The sequence below is a fragment of the Pangasianodon hypophthalmus genome, chromosome 27 (genome assembly GCF_027358585.1).
Source record: "Pangasianodon hypophthalmus isolate fPanHyp1 chromosome 27, fPanHyp1.pri, whole genome shotgun sequence".
In the NCBI taxonomy this organism is placed as follows: domain Eukaryota; kingdom Metazoa; phylum Chordata; class Actinopteri; order Siluriformes; family Pangasiidae; genus Pangasianodon; species Pangasianodon hypophthalmus.
Genome location: NC_069736.1, coordinates 2,556,050 through 2,577,071, shown reverse-complemented (window position 1 = coordinate 2,577,071; position 21,022 = coordinate 2,556,050). Strand labels below are relative to the sequence as shown.

The following is a 21,022-nucleotide window of genomic DNA, read 5'->3' as shown; positions in this document are numbered from 1 at the left end:
AATATGAGAAGACTAGCAATCATTTAAAAAAAAATCTCATAATATTCATCAGAACCAGGTAAGAGCTGTGCATGAACAGCCTTCTGCATAGCTATTGTATAAAATGGATAACAAACCAATGTGTTGTATGTTATCAGTAATCTCATGTCATTCTTCATCACAGTACCATTAGTACCCATCTTCAGGCATGTGAGACTGATAAGTGAAGCTCTCTCACTCAGTCATCCAGGTTAGCATGCTATTAGTACAGATTTAGTCTATTTCTAAGAAACCTTGAAGGGATAAATTCACAGCGCTTGTTTAATTTGGACTGCTACTGCATGTCTAAAAGGGCTGCCAGAATGAGCTTGACAAGCTGAGATATATATTAGCATCCCACTGGTCTGGATAAATAAATAATCTTGTGAGGAAAATATAATTAATTTTAGATATAAGGCATCCACAGTTTGTCATGGTTTTAAAAGGGTATTCTAATACATTGTCATTTCTATAGTGACAGCTCATTCACAGCGATTTGTATGGTGGATGCGCCACGTAAACTAATTAAAAACATTTTCTAATCATTGATATAGTGAAGATTTCAGTAAGGAGGTTGTTTATGTGGCATTTGTAGAAGGATCTCCAGTATCAGCGCTTTCTAACCATCAGAGGTAAAACGGGAACTTTAAGTTTTCCGACATCTTCAGGACAGAAGTGTTTATGCTTTTTGCGGTTTCTTGGTAACATGACAAGCTGTGTTTTATTTGTCATATAAATTTGAATAGAGAGAAGAGACAGAAGCTGGTGAGGGAACGAATGTTTATAGCTGCTATAATGTAAGTGAGAACATGAAGGTCTTGTTTAACATTTGTACCTCAACATCAACGTGTGCATTTTAGAAACTATTCTGACTTCCCAAACCAAATTAGTTACCACTTAAAATACTAATATTAGGTAATATGCTGAGCCATCTTCCATACCACTTATCCTAGACAGTGTTGCAAAGGAGCCTGGAGCCTATCCCAGGGAACTCAAGGCACAAGGCTGGGGACACAATCCATCGCATGGGACAATCTCACAACTATTCACACAGACAATTTGGAAATGCCAATCAGCCTACAGCACATGTGTTTGGACTGGGGAGGAAACCCCCAAAGCACGGGGAGAACTCCACGCACACAGGGCAGAGGCAGGATTCGAACCCCCAACACCGGAGTTGCAAGACCAATGTACTAACCACTAAGCCACCCCGTCATATAATTATGATATTGTGAATTTTTCACATGGCCAGACCTCAAAAAAACAAGGGGGGGCATTTATCGTAAATCTCAGCGGGTTCAGTGTGTGGCTGGTTATTATGAGGCCTGATCCCTGACATCCTCACACTCCCTCACACACGCATCTTAGTTCCTGATTAATCGCTCATTTAGCCTAACAACCGTATTAATGGCCCCACCACACTTTTTGCCTAATCTGCAAGCTGCCGTGTCGTTCATGGCACTGCGGTAAACGCATGAGTGATGACTCCATGGACCTATTACAACCAGGAAATGACAAAAGCCTGTCAGGCCAAATCCATCGCGTCTGAACCATGAGCTCGAGGCAGTGTGCTTTTACACCGTGCCTGACTCCGCACTCTTTATGCTGTGTGTGTGTGAGTGTGTGTGAGTGAGTGTGTGGTAATCAAGACACAGATGTCTGCTTGCTATAGCTGTCAAAGTTACTCTCTCTGACAGGGAGAGGAAAACTGCCTTTTACACAGGGGCTACTTTAATCTCAGACTTGGAATTCTACATCTCATTTATTGGAGACTGACAGGCACAGAGGCCACGCCTCTTTCACAGTGACTGACAGGCGCAGAGGCCATGCCTCCTACATTGTGATTGACAGACACAGACACCATGCATTCTCCATTAGGACTGAAAATGCAGAAGCCTTACCACTTTCACTGTTCCTGACAGGCACAGAGGCCACGCCTCTTTCACTGTGACTGACAGGCACAGAGGCCACGCCTCATTCACTAGGACTGGAGGCACACAGGCCATGCCTACTTCTCTAGAACTAATAGGTACAGAAGCCACACCTCCTTCACTAGGACTGGAGCCAGAAAAGGTGAGTCCTTTATTGGGACTACTGGCCACGCCTCCATCACTCAATCACTGAGACTGTAGATAAATTGGTCACGCCTTCTGCACTAGGTCTGCTCATACAGTGACCACGCCTCCTTTATCAGCATATAAACATTGAAAAGGATGCCAGCAATTTGAATCTTACAGCCTTTATAAAACAGAGAACTGTTTCACAGAGCAAAAGCACATTACAGAGAAAATAAACCCAGCAGGTGGTGAAATAAAGAATGCCATATAAACAAATGTTACAGCCGGCCCTAATCTCACGCACGGCTGTAATAGATGCCGCTCGGCAAGAATCTTATTAGCGAGCCAGTCATTTAGTTTCAGGCTGTTGTGAGTTCATTTGTGCAGCAGGTGTAATGAAAAACACGGCTTTACTCCTGCACAGTCTTACAGTAGCAGAAAATATATAGCAGTGACATTTACACAAGCCATGATGACATTAAGGCAGCACATCAGCGTAACACATCTGGTCCAGAGGTGGTGTTTCGCAAACAGGAAGGAAACGATTATGAATAGGAGCACAGAGAGGACGATTATGAGAATTATGAACCTAAAACTGCTCATCATCCTGACAACACCACCCCCACAGTGAAGCATGGTGGTGGTAGCATTGTGTTAAGTGTTATTCTTGGCCTTTTAGGTTGCTTCTCTGACTCATAGACTTTTGGCGGAATGTCTCCCATAGGCAGAATGGCCAAGTTGTTTGTGCCATAATCTATTGATTTGTTCCACAACATTAAAGGTAACTATAAACGGATAAAAAGTACATTCGTGTCATTCTTTGATAAATTAAATAAAAAAATGTTAGTGTTGACAAAGTGTTGTGATATAAAAGGAATAAAACTGTAACACTGTTTCTTCATGCCAGACTGTGGTTGATTATCTCTCAGCCTCTCTCTGTCTATCTGTCTGTCTGTGTTTCTCTCTCTCTCTCTCCCCTTGTCTCTCTTTCTCCCTTGTTCTCTCACTCTTTCTCCCTTTCTCTATCTTTCTAATTTCTGTCAGTCTTTTTTCTCCCTCCTGTCTATCCCTCTCTCCTCTGTCAGTCTGTGTCTCTGTCCCTGTTTTTCTTTCATTCTCTCTTTCTTCCTCCCTTAGTCTCTCTCTCTCTCTCTCTCTCTCTCTCTGTCTCCCTCTCACACACACACACACACTCATCATGTCCATCAGGGAAGCTCTGAATAATTAAAGAGTTGAAGGTGCCAGGCTTCGTCACTCTCCCAGATGGTGGTCAGCGTTCCTTCCTGTCCTCACCACAGTGCAGGTCACATCAGCATAGCTAATCACTGTCACACACACACACACACACACACACACACACGCACACACTTCACTCTACAGTGTTCTAAAGGATCCAGCCTCATTCTCGTCATCAGCTCATCATCATTGCTTAACCTTCATGACATACAGAGGCTGTGTCTCATATCGCACGCTTACTATTCTAGACAGATTTTGAACATTGTCTTCACAGGAAAAAAACGGTAGCTCTGTTATACTCTGGGGGGCATTTACTTATTTTGCTGGCATAATTTGGATTCACTTTGTTCCCTTAGAGTGAAGCCTCACTGCAATTCAAATCCCAAGTCCTTCTTACTGATCATCTTTATCCTTTGTTGAAACATTTCTCTCATGATGGGCGTGGTGTCTTCTAGGATGACTCCGCCCCCATTCACAAGGCACAAGGGCTCACTGAGGCATGATTCTACTTCTACATCTGTGTATTTCTGAACTCATAATATAACCATGTCCACTAGAGGGCAGAAAATGAAAAACAGCTGAATGAATGGAGAAGAAGAAGCGTATCAGTGGTACCGTGCTATAACATTTTGCAACATTTGACAAATTTATATGGGGAAGTTTTCGATCACGAGTTGTTCAACATTTATGGAAGGAGTCTCCAGTATCAGCACTTTGTAACAGTCAAAGGTAAATCTGTAATGTTAAATTTTCTTCCTTTCATCCTCAGGACAGATGAGTTTATGCTTTGCTATAGTTACTAACATTCCACAACATTAAGTGTAACTATAGACAGATAAAAGTTACCATGTCTTTATTTAATAACTAAAGAATTGTAATCATTGGAAAATTGCTGTGGTGTAAGAGGAATAAAACAGTTCGAAAAAAATCAGAGTTGTAACAGTAACTACGCTTCATGACGCCACCCTGTTGTTTATTATTTTCCTTTCCTTACATTTGCTGTCAGATTAAATAAAAACAAGGTTTCCAGGTACACAACCAGACACACCTCCTTGTTTCAACCAATCAGCGCTCCCTACCACCATCATCAAAATATCAACCGAGGGAATATTTTTAGGAACAGCAATGTTTCAACACTCCAGTACAGTTCCCGAGATGTGCAGAATCTACACCAAGGTTTTCTTAAGCTGCTGTGCTCTTTCTCTCTCTCTCTCTCTCTCTCGCTCTCTCTCTCTCTCTCTCTCTCTCATACACACACACACACACACGCACACACACACGCTTACTACACAGGGAGCTGAAGAAGCATTGCAATCGTCAGCATAAAAATGCTGAGTCAAGCAAGACAAAATTAAAAATTTCACCATCCCCAGCATCTCAGCTACAATCTCCCTCCACATTCGTCTTTCTTTTCTTTTTTTTCACCCTTCAATGGCCTAATCTCCTCATGAGGACTCGCTGAACCTCCTACTCCCGCTGCGCTTAATTGAGTTCCGGCTTCACAACCTGACTCGTCCCATTAGCTCCTTGTTGTCCTCGATAGACCCGAAGATTCTTTAGTGCTGAAGTTGCATTTTTGTTTTTCCCAGAGACAGTAATTAAAGGCCTCCAAAAAGAGTTTATTAGAAGCAGAGTGTGAAAAAGGGAACTGCTGGACTGAACTGAAATGGAGGACAGTATGGATTTTTTTCCTGCTACGCTTTATTCTGGAGATGCTCCGGCAGAGCAGACAGCTCGTTCAGCCGGATGAATGGTCTGGTTTAATTTTAGGCTGGAGGACGTGCTGTGCTAAAGAAGAACAGTGGCAATGGAGGCAACATTATCAAGTGCTTCCTAAATCATTTCATATTTAAAAAAAATATATATATTTGTATTGTTACTGTTATTGTGTTGTGTAAGAAAATGTGAAAAATATAAACACTCAGGTCTGACAGGATGTACGTTAATATGATAATTCTTTTCTCACATCTTCACAAATCTTCATGAATTGCAGATGATCTTTAACTGCATGTGTGTGATAACTCGTTAGCAAAAGTAAACACACCCGGTATAAAAACAGCAGCTTTCATTGTTGTATCCTATCTATAGGTAAGATTGGGGTTTTTTGGGTTATGTTAAACAGAATAAAGGCATTGAGAAGGTAATACAACTTATTTTACATATAATTACTGATAGATTGGTTGGTTTTTAAACTGGGTTTTAATTTGGGCTTGAAACACATCGTCCAATCTTGCCACCCGGTTCGATTCCCGGTGAGAGAACCAACCCCAGCCACTGGAGGGCTGCACGAGTCAGCGCACTCTCAGTGCCGGTCCCAAGCCCGGAAACTGGGGAGGGTTGCGTGAGGAAGGGCATCCGGCATAAAACTCTGTGAGATAATATACAGAGTGTCCCAAAAGTCTCCATACATTGGGGAAATTAACACTTTTTAGCAAAATGTCTTCGAAAGTTTTTCATACTTAGTTTATATTATATGTATTTTTTTCAGATAGCCTTTAAGAATACCTTTGCTAAAAGAAAAACGTATTGAAATCATTGAACTCATGGCTGGATCGGGAAGCTGTCGCAAGGTTGCGATGGACAGGAAACACAGCAAGCGCATCACACATGACACTGTTGCCAAACTTCTTAACAAATTCTTAAAGACTGGAAGTGTTGCAGACCAACTGAGACATGGACGTCCATGAACATTAACTGACGAAGGCACAACCGACGTGATGCTGGGAAACACAGTCCCCTATGTACAGAGACTTCCGGGACCCTGCAGTGACATAGACATGAACTTTGCACATCTCTTACTTGCTCTTACTTGTCACAACATTAGCCTAACAAACACTGCAAACCAAAAAAACTCCAAGCATATCTTCGCTGATCAACTACCTTTTGTGATTTTGAGACGTTTGTGTATACGGGAACATACTGTTCCATGATGTTCGTGCGTTTGTGTGTGTTTGTTTACCGCGGTTTTGAGTCGGTCCACGTTTGCGGCTGGTGGACGAGCTGTGTGTTGCGTTTTGGAAGTGCGTGATCTCCATGGTGGCGTTGGTGCGGAAACTATCCTTAATTCTCTGCACTAAAGCTTCCACGGACTCGTGCTGGGGATCCATGACTGTGGAACAGAACAGCACAACACACACACACACACACACACACACACACACACACACACATTAGAGTCCTGCAAAAGCATTCACTAATCTTTAACCTGAATTACATCAAAGTTGATCTTTTAATCCAGCTACATCAAACTTTAAAGCTGGTTTAAAATCAGGGTTAGATTTAAGACATCATTAAATCCTGTTGCTTCATTACTTTCCTCTCAGATTTAAACTTCAATTAGTGATTCATGTTCATTTTGAAATCTCAGGCAGTTAAAATTCCTGCATGACAGCATAAGGTACATACAGGGTGTCTGAAAAGTCAGGAAAAGGAGTGAAACTACATATACTTAATTTTGTATTTGCTCTACATGTTCACGCTTAGGCATTTTCTCATCCACTTTCTCAGCCATTGCTTTTTTTTTTTTTTTTTTTGCTCAACTATTCAGGTCAACATATTTGCTCAACATATTCCCATTGGTTCCTGACTTTTCGGACACCCTGTGGTTTGTAGGTTAGTGTAACATTTTATATACATCACATTTTTAGAAACATTTAGTGGTTTTTTTTTTTTTAGATTTTTTTAAACAAGAGCTTTATAATAATTTCTAAAACATTGCAGCAACAATAACACTACCATTTTCTGTAATATTGTTTTTTCTAACTGGGAATTGTTCTGTAAAAATGTTCTGGTAACATTGTGAAGCAAACCATTACTACAGAAGATGTTTTTAAAACATTCCAGGAACTTTCATTTTGGACCTTTCCAGGTTTACCATCTTAGAACTTAACTTCAAGACAAGAATCAAACGTTAAGATTTGAATCCCAGTTGGTGCAAAAACATCAATTTTTTAAAAAAATCCAACATTTTTATCCTTTTTTTTTTCCTGTGAGTGAGTATGACCTGACTAACACTAACACCTGTACAGTAGAATGTTTTCAGGACAGTCTGAAAGGTCACTGTAAGATGTACAGTGTGGAAAACATGCTGAGTGAGGAAAACAGTTAAATAGATGGAGGAGGACAAAACGGAGGACACAATGTGGAAAAATGGAAACACTAGCAACACTATCAGTATTCTCTATCTGTTAGAACACATTTTACGACTGAAACATTATTCCAAAATTTCTTATTTCTTCAAAAAAAATCTGTACTCAAACATTGAAGATCCCATGTAGTTAATTTGTATATAAAATTATTTAAGTTTGTCTTAAAAGCAGTGAGTTAATGAAGCACTTCAAAAAGTTTCCGCTAGCTGAATCTCAGATAGCATTCTGTTAGATAAATAGTTTACTATGTAGGGTTTACAAGACTGTTATAATGTTGTTATACCCTATGTAGTGAGCAGATGAAGTGAAGATATAATTTACACACTTGGGATGTGGTCAAAGTGTAAGATTTATTCCTGCATGAAGACGAGGTAAAGATGGTACTTTTTTTTTTTTTACAGGGATCTTGGTTCAGTCATTACTCACTAACTAACTAATTAACTAAGTATACAAAAATAAATAAATAAATAAATAACCCGTCATTCATTTGAACTTTCTTTCTTTCTGTCTTTCTTTCTTATTTAATGAATTCGTGCAGTATTTGGGTGGATGCATATTGAAAGTAAGTGATGTCTGATGTCATGGAATATAAAACCACATACCAATAACAATAATAATAATAATAATTAATTAATTAGCTAATTAATAAAAATACATATTGTAACTTACAACTTTAAGCTCTACATTACACTTCTAGAGTTCTAGATTTGTGTTTATGTTATATCCTAGAATTAAAAACAGAGTTTCCTAAAATAATTCTTTCACCAAGGTTCTCGCCATATGATCATAAATAAAGAACTTCTCTGAGAATGAGCAGCTTCTCATTTCTCAGTGTAATTTAATAACTGGGTCAATATCAGGTAATAAGCATGAGACGAGAGAACGTCTCGTCTATGAGGAGTGAGAAGACAGAGACGGGCCGAGTGTGTTGCATTTCCATCCTGCTGAATTTCAGAGCCTCATGGGAGCTCTCCTGACCCACCTGAACACGTTCTGCCCCATTTGCGCCACCAGAGAGCCATAAAATATATAAATAACCCTCCCTTTTTCCATTGTGTCGCTGAGTCGGAATGAAAAAAAAAGATAAAAATAAGGAAAAAACTTCGAGACCAACTATTTATCTGCCGCCTCCATTAGCAAGCCGCGGCGCTGCTCCCTGAGGTTGGCGATGCATCACGAGTTCAATTAAAGTGAGAGATGTAGAGGGGCCGAGCTCTCCCAGGAGCCATAAAGGGTCTGGATGGTGATATGTTCCTCTCTCACTCTGCCATCCTGTCCTCTCTGTCCAACTCTTATCTTTATTTCCCTTAGCATCATCTCACACCATTATGGCACATAAGAGCTGAGGTGAATGTGAGTTACAGCTCCGGTGTGCACTTCCTGAAGGAACTGCTAGCTGGAAGCCATCCTGCCATCCGTAATGGACTAATATCACTAGCATTTGCTACATATGTACTAAACTTTCCCACAGTGAAGCATGGTGGTGGGAGCATCCCGGTGAGAGTTACCTACTTGCTTACTTCTCTAACTAATTCCATGTTTACCTGGTTATTGACTTTTGGTAGACAGTCTCCATTTTTTTTTTTTAAATAATGGCCTAAATGCTTGCCCATAAGTTGGTGAAAGTTTGGGATATTTCTTTATAACTAAAACTGTTGATTCTTTTCCAAGAAAATTGTCCCGGATTTGTTTCAATAACACCTGCTGACCTTTCAGAATCAGGAATTCTGCAGCGCTGTGGCGTAAATCATATTTATGAAAATGTGAAATTAGCAAAAATGGTTAAAGAATCATCCATAAAGAATTTCTGTAAAAAAAAATAAATAAATAAAAAAAAGAACTGTCGCAGGTTTGATTGGAGTTTGAATCCTGATGATGCTAGCTCATTCAGCTAGCTAACAGCTAACCTGTACATGTGTATTGTGTGCAGGTTAGATGTTAAGCTGAGAAATGCTGATATGTTTTGGCTCGCATATTGCGTACATAACGTTCTGTCTTCACTGTCTCAGACACTGCTGATTTGCAGCATGCTTTCTTTTGACTGGGTTTAAAATTAAATTTAAACTTAAATTTAATTAAATTAAATATTTATTGTTAATATTATTACTATTATGTATAAGGTATGTATTAATTTATTCAGAGAAAAATATTGTTTAATAAATTAAAGCTAATTAAAGCTTAAGCCAGGCTTTTAATCAGACTCTTCATTTCCAAATCAGTGCTACTTTTAAAATGCTAATCTTTATCTTTCGCCTCCTCGGAGTGCAGAATGTGAGGTAGAGACTAAAATGAACAGAGATGAATTCGGCACATTTCCTGAAAGGTCACGCGTATGAAAATTGCATTTATCCCTCGTGTAAAGCTCGACTCTTCATTCAACTCGGTAAACTCAGTCCATTAGCGTTTCTGGTTAAAAATGAAGTGTGCCATCCATATTCACAAAACTTCACGAATCACACTCAGACGGCAGATTGCAAACAAAAAATATAAATTTAAAAAATAAATATAATATAAATAAAAGACTAAATAGTTAAATAATCACATAAAAAATAAGTGTGAACAAAAATGCATTATTATTATTATTATTATTATTATTATTATTATTATTATTATCTAAACAAAGAAGAGCAAATTAGTAATGAATAAAAGCAGAGTGTGTATTGTGGAAAGAGAGGAAGAATAGGAGCGATCACCAGGACGTAGCATATCAGACAGTACTGTAACATTTCCAAAGGGACCTTTTATAGAAAATGAATGAGATTAATAACTCTCTAGACAGACTCCAAGACAATGCTTTAGTGCACAAAAGGTTTAGTGGCTGGCCTTTATAGCAGATTTAAAGCCATCAATACCTGACAAGCCGGCTAGCCGAGGTGCCGGTCTGAGCTAGCAATTCGGCTCAGGAAAGGGCACACTGAGGTTTTTTTGCACTTCCTAAAAATGAAAATGGTACGGCTTTCTAAATGATGGACATTATCTATATGAAACACAAAAGTTTCCATGGAACTGAGACAAAATATAGAAGACAATTATAGCAACGAGAGTGTTAGTGTGTTAGGTTTGATGACTTGCCTTTATTTTTAGAAGCAACAAGTAAAACGTGGCCAAATAATGAAGAGATTAGAGGAAAAAAAAAAAACTTAGAGTTAAAAATAAACTAAAAATAAAATCTATGATTATTATTATTATTATTATTATTATTATTAAATTAAATCTCATTTTTAATGTTTTATTTTTTTTTTTTGTGGATAAATAAAAAAAATCAAGGTACATAAAATAAACCAGCCTACACTGTGCTGTTATAGGAAAATAAATAATGATGTGATGATGTGATGAAACACACATGAAACACGTGAGTGTTTTATTCCTCTTATACTACACCAATTGCCAAAGATTACAATTTTTAATGTATTAAAGAACACGTGATGCTTTCTATCCATTTATAGTTACATGCAATGCTGTAAAAATAAGTTAATGCAAGTTGTCATTTATGTTATAGCAGTCATTTCCACCTCATTTAATACAATGAGGTATTAAAGCGAGGGCATTAATAGAAAGCTGTGATTTGCAGCTGCACTGCTGTCAGTCAGTTACACATCAGGAAAGAGTTAAAACACTGACTCTTCCATGTTAAGCTCTGCTACACGGAGTCAAAGAGCAGCTTTGAGTCAGGATTCGAATCTCTTTCCTCTGCGCTCCTTTGACGTAACCGGATATGAAGTACACAGGTGACACTCTTGAAACCCTTCCTGTTTATTTTTCACTGAAGTGTCCCTGCTGACGTGCCCTCGGGCTCGTTTGTGCCATTACTTCACGGGTGCTTTCCCACATTTCGATTTGATTTGGTTTATAAACGCCATCGTGCAGCAAAAACGCTGCAATTTTGAAAGCAATTACAAGAAAGCCGTCAAGGGACTTGGCAGTAATGTGAAAATGTTCACCTGCCACCTCGGGCGACAAAATGATTTCTTCTGGAGTTGACTGCCGATTTTTACTTCATCCTGTCTCTGCTGCGCTGACCGCTTCTAACGCGCGACCCTGGCGCTCAGATGCTCATCTTCGTCTGGATGAAGAGAGTGAGGAGCGATTGCCCTTATTTTCTCTTTCCAACTCCTCTTATCTCTTCATAGCTCCCTTATCTACTGTGGTGGTGAGTTAACAGTGTAATTACAGAATAGAACACAACCGGAGAACTGAGGAGATCTATATACTGAAACTCCAGAGAACTCCGCCTGATAAACACACACACACACACACACACACACACACACACACACACACACACAGAGTGCCTTGTATACGTTTCACACATTTTGCACTTTCCCACATTTTGTAGTGGAATTTAGTTAAGCTTATATTTACATGAATCTATACAAAATAGCTCATAAAATAGTAGAGTGGGACAAAAAATGTCAAAATATTTTGCAGTAATAACTCACAAATAAAAAAAAAAGTAAAAGTGATTGCATAAGTATTCACCCCCTGTTGCTCTGAAAATTAGTCCTGGTGCAACTAATCAGCCTGAGTGCAATTAAAGTGTCTCAATGTAAATACACCTGTTCCTGGAAGAACCCAGAGTTTGTTAGAGGACGTACTTAAGGAAACAGCATAATGAAGAGCAAGGAGTTCCGAAAATAAGTCCAGGACAAAGTTCTGGAAAAGTGTCACTCAGGGTTTGGTTATAGTCTTGCAGAGCTATAAGTAATCCATTACTACAAACATCAAAGGTATATCACACAACTGCGACTCTGCCAAGTGGACACCGTCCAACAAAGGTCAGTGACCGGGTAAAGAGTCAGACACGCAACCAAGATGCTAAGGGTCATGCTAAGCTTGATGCTATCACCACCATGCTTCACTCTGGAAAAAGTTCAAGAGGGTTAATATTCAGACACTGTAACTAATTCAGGGTGATATCACACTATTTATTGTGAGAGGTAATTACTGAACCAATCAGCTGTCATTATTATTTATCTTTATTATTTATTATAAAATTATATAATATAATATAATTTATCTTTATTTATCTGCACTTGTGATTTACTTTCTGCTGCTGCTGTGGTGGTGAAATGCCCCACAACGAGACCCTAAAGATTTAACTTCCCTAAAACAGTGAATTCAATTCAATTTTATTTTATATACAAAGCAGCTCTTGTGTTTTAGTGTTTAATCTCACCTGGAGACTGTAGATTTGTACTTAAGAGCTGCTGCTGTAATCATACAGACTGTCGTGTGCTCACCCCAGGACTCGCTCATACTCACCGTCTTTTTTATAATAAAATAAAAAATAAAATATTAAAACAGCGAAAGTTCTATCTGCCTTTTTTTTGCCTTTGGCTATAATGACGAAAGTCTGAGGGTCTTGAGCTGATATCTAGAGCAAGCAATTGTTATACTAAATGCTTGTGTTGCCAGATTATTCCTTTCAGAGCTACTGAAGTGACGAATCATATTACAAACATGTCTTCAATGTTATTGATCACGATGCATGGGATGTTGTCCATTCTGAGGACAGTTTTAGGTCACTCGTGTACACATGTGAACCATCAAGCTAAAAAAAGATCAGAGTCCATTTCTGGAAAAGCAGCTCATCATTAAAATGATCTCAACTGGTTGTTTTGCTCTGAGCAAATAATCATAATTGAACAAAAAGCTTGTGATGTAGGCCAAGTGGGGTTAATATTTAAAAAAAAAAAAAGTCCATGTAAATATAATGATTTTAAAATTCAACCCTCTAGCTTGTTGAGAATAAATAGTTTCTTTTAACTTTGAAGTTCTGGCTCTGATTAGGAAACGCAGTGGGAGAAATTAGCCTCAGCAGAGCGCACTTTGTGGGTTTTTTTCCTGTTAGTTTTTTTTTCTCACACAGGTTAATAGGATGAGGAGAAGATGATTTATTTAACAACCCTTTTAAATCAAGAGTTCAACAAAACAGGCGTGTGAGGGGGAAAAAAAGGCCTGCTATGCAAATGAGACAAGCGTTAAACAGTAGAAGCAGACACTCAGTCAGAGGTAATCGCCACTAGGGACGCCATCTTTAGTCTTCCTGCTGGTGTGATTCTGCAGGGAGGCAAGACGCCAGAGCCAGAGGACTCGAGATCCCCAGAATCCTCAGCTTCCCTCTTTCTCTCGCTCTCTATCACTGTGTCTCTCGCTCCGAGGAGAAGAGGATGACAAGCAAGGAAGTGGGAATACTCAGCCAAGTGGATCCCTTTTGTGATTTATTCAATTTGCCCAACTGAGAAAGACAGAGAGAGAGAGAGAGAGAGAGAGAGAGAGAGATTGAGAGAGAGAGAGAGAGAGAGAGAGAGATAGAGATCCTGTACCGAGGGAAGGCCTGGCAGTGACAGCACCTCTGAGCAGTGTGATGGGGAATGGAGGCAAAGAGAGAAGAAGAGAAGAAAACTGCTCAGGACAGCAATATCTCACTAGGGGAAGGAAGGATGTAAACAGCACACACACACACACACACACACACACCTGCTTCCCAAAGAGAAAACTTTATGACACTCATATATACACTGTAAAACACCCCCATAACAAGGCTATGAAACTGTACTAAAAAAAGGACACACACACACATACACACAGGCGCACACACACACACACACACACGCCCTCAGTATAGCTAAAGCCTGGGTTGAGACAATCCTACACCATGTTGAAAATAAGAGAGAGACAGATCTAACAACAGATTCTGTTTCACAAGTTCAGATTATGCTCATGAATCCCGAGTCCGGGACGAGATTCCCAACTTTCTTAAACCGGAAATTTAGCAGAAATCCTTGTGGGCTTTAGCTCAAAACTTCAGCACATCCTGAAAGGTTTTATTCCTCTTATAAAACAATACTTCAGCAACAAATACAGTTTCTTTTTAATAGAAGAATGATGCATTATACTTTTTATCCTTTTATAGTTACATCTAACATTATGGAATGTCTGTGAAACAAGTGAGTTCCTGTTCTCATTTACAATATAGCAGCTATAAACAGTCGTTCCCTCACCAGCCTCCCTTTTTTTCTCTCTTTTGAAGTTAGTAAGACAAAAAAAAATGCAGCTTGTCATGTTACAGAGAAAACCCGAACGCACACACTTCTGTCCTGAAGACGTCGGGAAACTTAATGTTACAGCTTGACCTCTGACACTGGAGACAAATGTTTTCATTAAATCTGTTTATTATCAGCGTCTGCTATTCAAGACTCTGAGAATGACCCGTTACTATAGAAACGATAAGGTATTAGACTAAGAGCATTATTATAAACCTGCACTACTGTCAGGGATGCTGTTATAGAAAATGAATCAACACCTTCTGACCAATCAGATTCTAGAATTCGACGATGTTGTGATAGAAAATTCTTTATCAAATATTCACCATTCTTACTTGTTATATATTTATATGAACTTGGATGTAGTTTTTTTTACACTCCTAGAAAAAAGTTTGCATCTCGAATCATGAAATAATCATCAGTTTCTCAGTCGAGGCTCTATACAGAACCCGAAAACACTGATTTCTTTAATAAAGAGGGTTCTAAGTCGATTCCCATCAGCACACTAGACATAAGCATACAGACTCTTTATGTGCAAGAACCATAAACGCAGTTCAGATCTGTTAGATATCTAAACACGCTTAGTTCCTTCTAGGACCTGAAGGTTCTCCTCAGTGTTCTCGTAGCTCTGGAGGAACCTTTCAAATGTTCCTAATGTATCCTTATTTATCCATATAACCTCAGAGAGTGTCTCGTCCAGAAAAGCTCCACCAAGAACCCTTAAGATCCTGTTTTTCTGTACTATTAATTGTTGAAATCAGTGTGTCAGCAAACTCAGTGCTTTTTAGCATCTTTTATTTACACCGCTGAGTCTTTTTATTCACGGCCACGACGGCATAATTACAAATCAATAAATACTAAACCAGGCTTGAACAGGTTTTAATAGAAGCACAAAGTGTTTATTTGCTTATTTATCCGATGCTGATTATTTCATATGCAGCGATCTTGAGCTTAATGCGTCTATAAATCGGTCTTAAACCAATACCAATAAAAAGCAGACCGCAAAGAGAGCCATAAACTTTCCCACCAGAGTGTCGTCTCGTATTGTCTTCACCGCCCTTCATGGACCTCTGCTATCACTGACCCACTTGTAAACAGCGCAAGCTCATTGTTAGCTTTAATTTAATTTGGTCTGTGCCCAAGCCACATCCGAAAACTCAAAGTGGGTGCATTTGCTGCTTCCTTGTTACGCCGAGAATCTAATTACGCTCTACCTTTCGCGGCAGCACAAGGTCCACCGCTCTGATTTTACACAACACCCTTTTGTCCTAGTTTTCTCTACATGACAGCAGAGGTCTTTACCCGAAAAAAAAAAAAGAAGAAGAAGAAGAAGAAGAAGAAGAAGAGGGCATGTGCTAACAATGCTTATGCTAATTACGGTTTCTAAAAATATCCGTAATTAATGGATGGGACTGCAGTTTGAGTTTCGCTGACCGCACACAATGCCATCTGAACAGGTTAAACACTCTGCTAGGACTTTTCTCCAGGGTTAGAGAAAATGTTTGGGCCTGGATGATCACCATGGTAACTACTAAGCAATACTGTTTTGCAATGTGGATCAGTTATGTGCTAAAAATAATAAAAAGGTAATACTTTCATATTCAAAAATTATTATAACTGTGATGCGCTTATAATCCTTTGTAAGTCCTTGGAAGCCTTTTACATTTGCTACTCACATGTGTGCCTTATAAAGTTCTAATAATGGACTATATCTCGGGAATTTGTTGAACTTATACTATGCTTTTTGGTATTTATCAGTTATGATACTGATACTAAAATTAGTAACTTACTTCGTACCGATCGATCAGGGGCGTCATGGATCATTTTATTTAGCTGTGTTTATGTTGGCTGCTGCTGTGTGCTGTAAGCTATAAATTCCTCATGCTCACTTTTACGTTTCAGATGTTACTGAATCTTTAACAGAGAATGCGCAGAGCAGTGTCAGCGAGTGTGGTCATTAAAAATGAGCACAAAGTGCCATGAAATTGAACTCCAAAAGTGTAGACTCTGGCGATTGTGTGTCTCTGTGCTCAGTGCTCGCTGAATTGAAGTGCTCTCACTTTTATGCAACAATTTGTAGCACCCTCAACTCGTTTTGAATGATTCTGCTCTGTGCACTCAGGTTGGCCATCCTCTAATATATCTCTATTAAACACACTCTTTAAGAGAAGTTTTATCAGGTTGCTTGTGTTGTAGAAAGAAGCTGTAGCTCCTCTTCTTGATACTGTCACAGAGCACAGGTTGCAGTCTGCTTCGCTTTGATTGCCATCATTAATCATGAAATACGTCCAGATTGCCGTCATCTTGAGTCATCTGCTCGTCAGTGCAACAACGTACACTAGGCTTATGTCACACAGTATCACGTGGTGTATCAGATGGTGGTATCTATGCCATGTGGTGTACCGTACAACATCTTTACTTATTAATGACCTGTCAATAATTATAAAGCAACATGTTTCAACGAACATTTCATTTCAAATCTGGGAAATGGTGAGCTACTGATGATGATAATGAAATTTGTGCTCCAGATTTAACCTCGCCTTGCAAATCCTGACTCTTCTTTTCATCCAGTTTGCAACTGATTCCCTTTGGCTCTTTGCCAATAATCCAATAATTCATCATTCTTCTTCCAAGCCAGTCTCTTAATGGTGTTGTTAATGAATTTATAGATAATAACACAATCAATGATCTCAATATTATTATCATTTCAATAAAAATTGCATTAACACAACACTTGTGCAATAACACAAGCTTCTCAGCTTCCTCGCACACACTCGCACTTTACAAAGCGTAAATTTGGTTTAGCAGGTGAAAATAATTGGACCCATCTCTCACTTAGTCTCCTGTTAAATTAGAAATACGAGCGGGGAGAGATAGGGACAGCTTTGCTTTTGTGTCCTGTCTCTACCCCGGGTAGTTAGATCCCTCTTTCTTCGTCTCTTTAACGGCCGACGATCCATTCTCTCACTTGGACATCTTTAGAAAGCGTGCTACTCGTGGGGGAGGAAAGTAAATAAAAGCAGTAAGATCTAGTAGTGCTCTTAAAACAGCCGTCCCCGAGGCTCAGTGCGGCGTCTGCGCTCTTAACACCTGACCTCACCAGTGTCTAATAACGTTCTCGTTCTGTTCTCTTTTATTTATTTTCTGAGGCAAACTGTTGTTGGGATTTTAGAGCCTTCTGCTGTATAGAGCAGAGAGGAGGAGAGTAAGAGATAAGACAGAAACATTGTCTTATGCAAATTTGTAACGATTCGCAGGACTCGATTTAAAAGAAAAGTTACAATGGGTAAAGTCAACATGAAGGTTAGGGGCGGGATTAGTGTTTGTACCTTTCCTCAAGGCTTAGTTCACATTAAATTCTCTTTATACGTGTCTTAAAAAACATTTTTAAACATAATCCTTTATCAAAATGTCTTTAAGACAACAAAAAATATATTCAGTCCAGTTCTGTTTGAAATGGATAGCAAGGGAGTCAGTGTGAATCCATCCTGAAAGGTGAGAAGATGAAAAAAAAGGAAGAATGAGAAGGAAACAAAGATGAAGAGAATGAGGAAGAGGTGAGAGACAGATCACGGTAGAGTGAGAGAGCAAGAGAGCGCAAAATACAGTGGGACAAGAAGTGAAAAGAGAAAAGAGAGGAAGTGAGAGAGTGATGTAGGAGAAAGAGAAATGAGAACTTTTAAGAAAGAACAAAGAGAGGAAATGTAGAATGAACAAACAACAGTGTAAAGGAGAGGGGGAAATGATAGTTGTGAAAAAATATGGAAAGCGTGAACTTGAGTTCAATGGTGAAAATGAGCAAATGGAGAGAGAGAGAGGGAGAGAAAGAGAGAGACAGAACATTGAGACAGGTAGAGAGAGAGAGAGAGAAAGAGAAAGAGAGAGAGGGAGAGGGAGACACACAGAGAGGGAGAGAAAGAGAGAGAGAGCAAGATAGAGGGAGACACACACAGACAGGGAGTGAGAGAGAGAGAGACAAAGAGAAAGACAGAGAGAGAGACAGAGAGAGAGAGGTACACAGGTAGAGGGAACCAGACAAGGAGGCTGAGCGACAGACAGAGAGAGAGTGGAAGAGAGAGAGAAAGACAGAGGTACAGGGGAGAGGGAGAGGGAGAGAGAGAGAGAGAGAGACAGAGCGAGAAAGAAACAAACACACATTGACAGATAAAGAGAGAGAGACAGACAGAGAGTGTGACAAATGTAAAAAAAAAAGAAAAAAGAAAGAGAGAGACAGATAGAGAGAGTCTGTTTGGTGTCTTACTGGATGGATGAAATATAAATGTGACTGTTTTATTCGGCTCTGTGAGTCTCACTTCTGTGTGATATCAGCTCAGGAGGTGGGAGAGAATGTGTGTGTGTGTGTGTGTGTGTGTGTGTGTGTGTGTGTGTGTGTGTGTGTGAGTGTGTGTGGAGCAGGACGAGGTTCTCATGCTAAATTAACACTGTTCAGTTCTCTCTCTCTCTCACACGGCCCTCTGGGAGTTCTGCGCAGTGTTTAATGTAATTGAAAAGGCACGGATCAACACAGTTACGTTCATATTAATGTTTCTTAGGCACATAAATAGAAAAAAAGGACAGGTGTAACGTCTACAGAGCGCAGGTTAACGTTCACAATCCTAAACACATTAAACCAGCCTTAAGCTCCTTTTTGTTTTCAGGACGATTTCAGATATTTTTCCCCTTTCTTTCGTTTAATCATAGCTGTACGACATATTTCTCTATACCATCTGACCTCTCATACTGAATTTTTCATACAAACATATAAGCATCAGTAACAAACTAGCAAGCTGTAGACATGTTTAGTACTGCTCTATAACATCTATAAATATGTAATTAACCCTATAGTTAAGATGTAATTACTGCTGTATAATGCCTATAAATATGTAATTACTGTTGTAAAACACCTATAAATATGTAATTACTGCTGTATAACGCCTATAAATATGTAATTACTGCTGTATAACGCCTATAAATATGTAATTACTGCTGTATAACGCCTATAAATATGTAATTACTGCTGTATAACGCCTATAAATATGTAATTACTGTTGTAAAACACCTATAAATATGTAATTACTGCTGTATAACGCCTATAAATATGTAATTACTGCTGTATAACGCCTATAAATATGTAATTACTGCTGTATAACGCCTATAAATATGTAATTACTGCTGTATAATGCCTATAAATATGTAATTACTGCTGCATAATGCTTATAAATATGTAATTACTGCTGTATAATGCTTATAAATATGTAATTATACATGTCTCATTACTGCTAATAGCATCTAAAATATGTTCATTACTGCTGTATAAAATCTATAAGTATGTAACTGCCATCGTACGCTCGCTGTAAAACATCTATAAATGTGTCATTATCACAGTATAGCATCTATAATTATGTAATGAACCTTGTAGTTATGATGTAAAATACTTATAAATGTGCCATTACTGCTAAAAAGAACATCCATAAGTATGCCATTGTGTCTACATAACATCTATAAATATGTAATTACCACAGTATAACATCTTCAGATATAATAGTTGTAAGATCAACAGCAATTAACTTCCACAAATGCATTATATACAGTATAACATCCATAAATGTCATTGCTGTAACATATTTATAAGTGTAATATTACTCTTGAATATAATCTGTAAGTATGAATTTACTATGGTAGAACCTTTAGAAATATGCAATTATCATTCAACTTTGATCTAAAACATCTATAAATGTGCTATACCAGCTGTATGACATTCAGAGACATTTAATGTTCACCATTGTGATTTTTGCTGTAAATCATTTATTAAAAAAGGATAAACATAATGTAGCAACTAGCTTGCTAGATAACTAGCTAACACTTTGCCATGCTAGCAGAGAAAATTAATGATGCGTAAAACCATTTCTGAACATACCAAATGTCATATTGGTTGTGTTAACATTTACACAAAAATCTTTTCTTCTAGGTTTTTGCTGTTTTGTAAAGGATATTGCAACAGATCGCAGTGCTTTCTGGCATGCTTCTGACATGACAAGTGGGTCTAATCTTAATGTAATTGGACTTCATCTGACCGCAACACCACATATTGCATTTCACCGGGTTGCCACAGGAACTTGTGTTGTATTTCAGTGTTTTTATAGTTCGCTAAAAACCTCTGTATAGCAACAGCATTTAAGGTAATGTTACAGCAGACAAGATCTATAATTCATAGCCTGACTTTTAAAACACAAAGACGGGGGGATGTACGTGATTTCACATCCTTAACTCAATCCTTAACTCAAATGAGATTTAAAAAGAAAAACCTTAGCAACATGCATCACTTTTGTTTAGAAAGAACTAAGCATGAGGGAAAAAAAAGTCACAATCTGCACAGAGCGAGGCACGTCTCTGACAGAGAGGCATAATTACCAGCTGCACTGTTAATGGAACGACATCGCTGACAAGGTTACAGCAGGAGAAATCAAGTTCAATAAACAAAGCTACAAAAGGAAAGCGTGATATATTTGGTGTTAAG

General features: G+C 38.6%; 1 protein-coding gene across 3 annotated transcripts in view; it reads right to left on the bottom strand.

The window, feature by feature from the left end:
* Positions 1–21,022, bottom strand: part of LOC113531323 (astrotactin-2) — a 371,532-nt gene that overhangs the window by 192,919 nt on the left and 157,591 nt on the right. For all 3 annotated transcript variants that reach the window (XM_026921980.3, XM_053230640.1, XM_053230641.1), the window contains one exon: positions 6,271–6,420. In XM_026921980.3, coding sequence (XP_026777781.1) covers positions 6,271–6,420 — 150 coding nt within the window. The remainder of the gene's footprint in view (positions 1–6,270; positions 6,421–21,022) is intronic.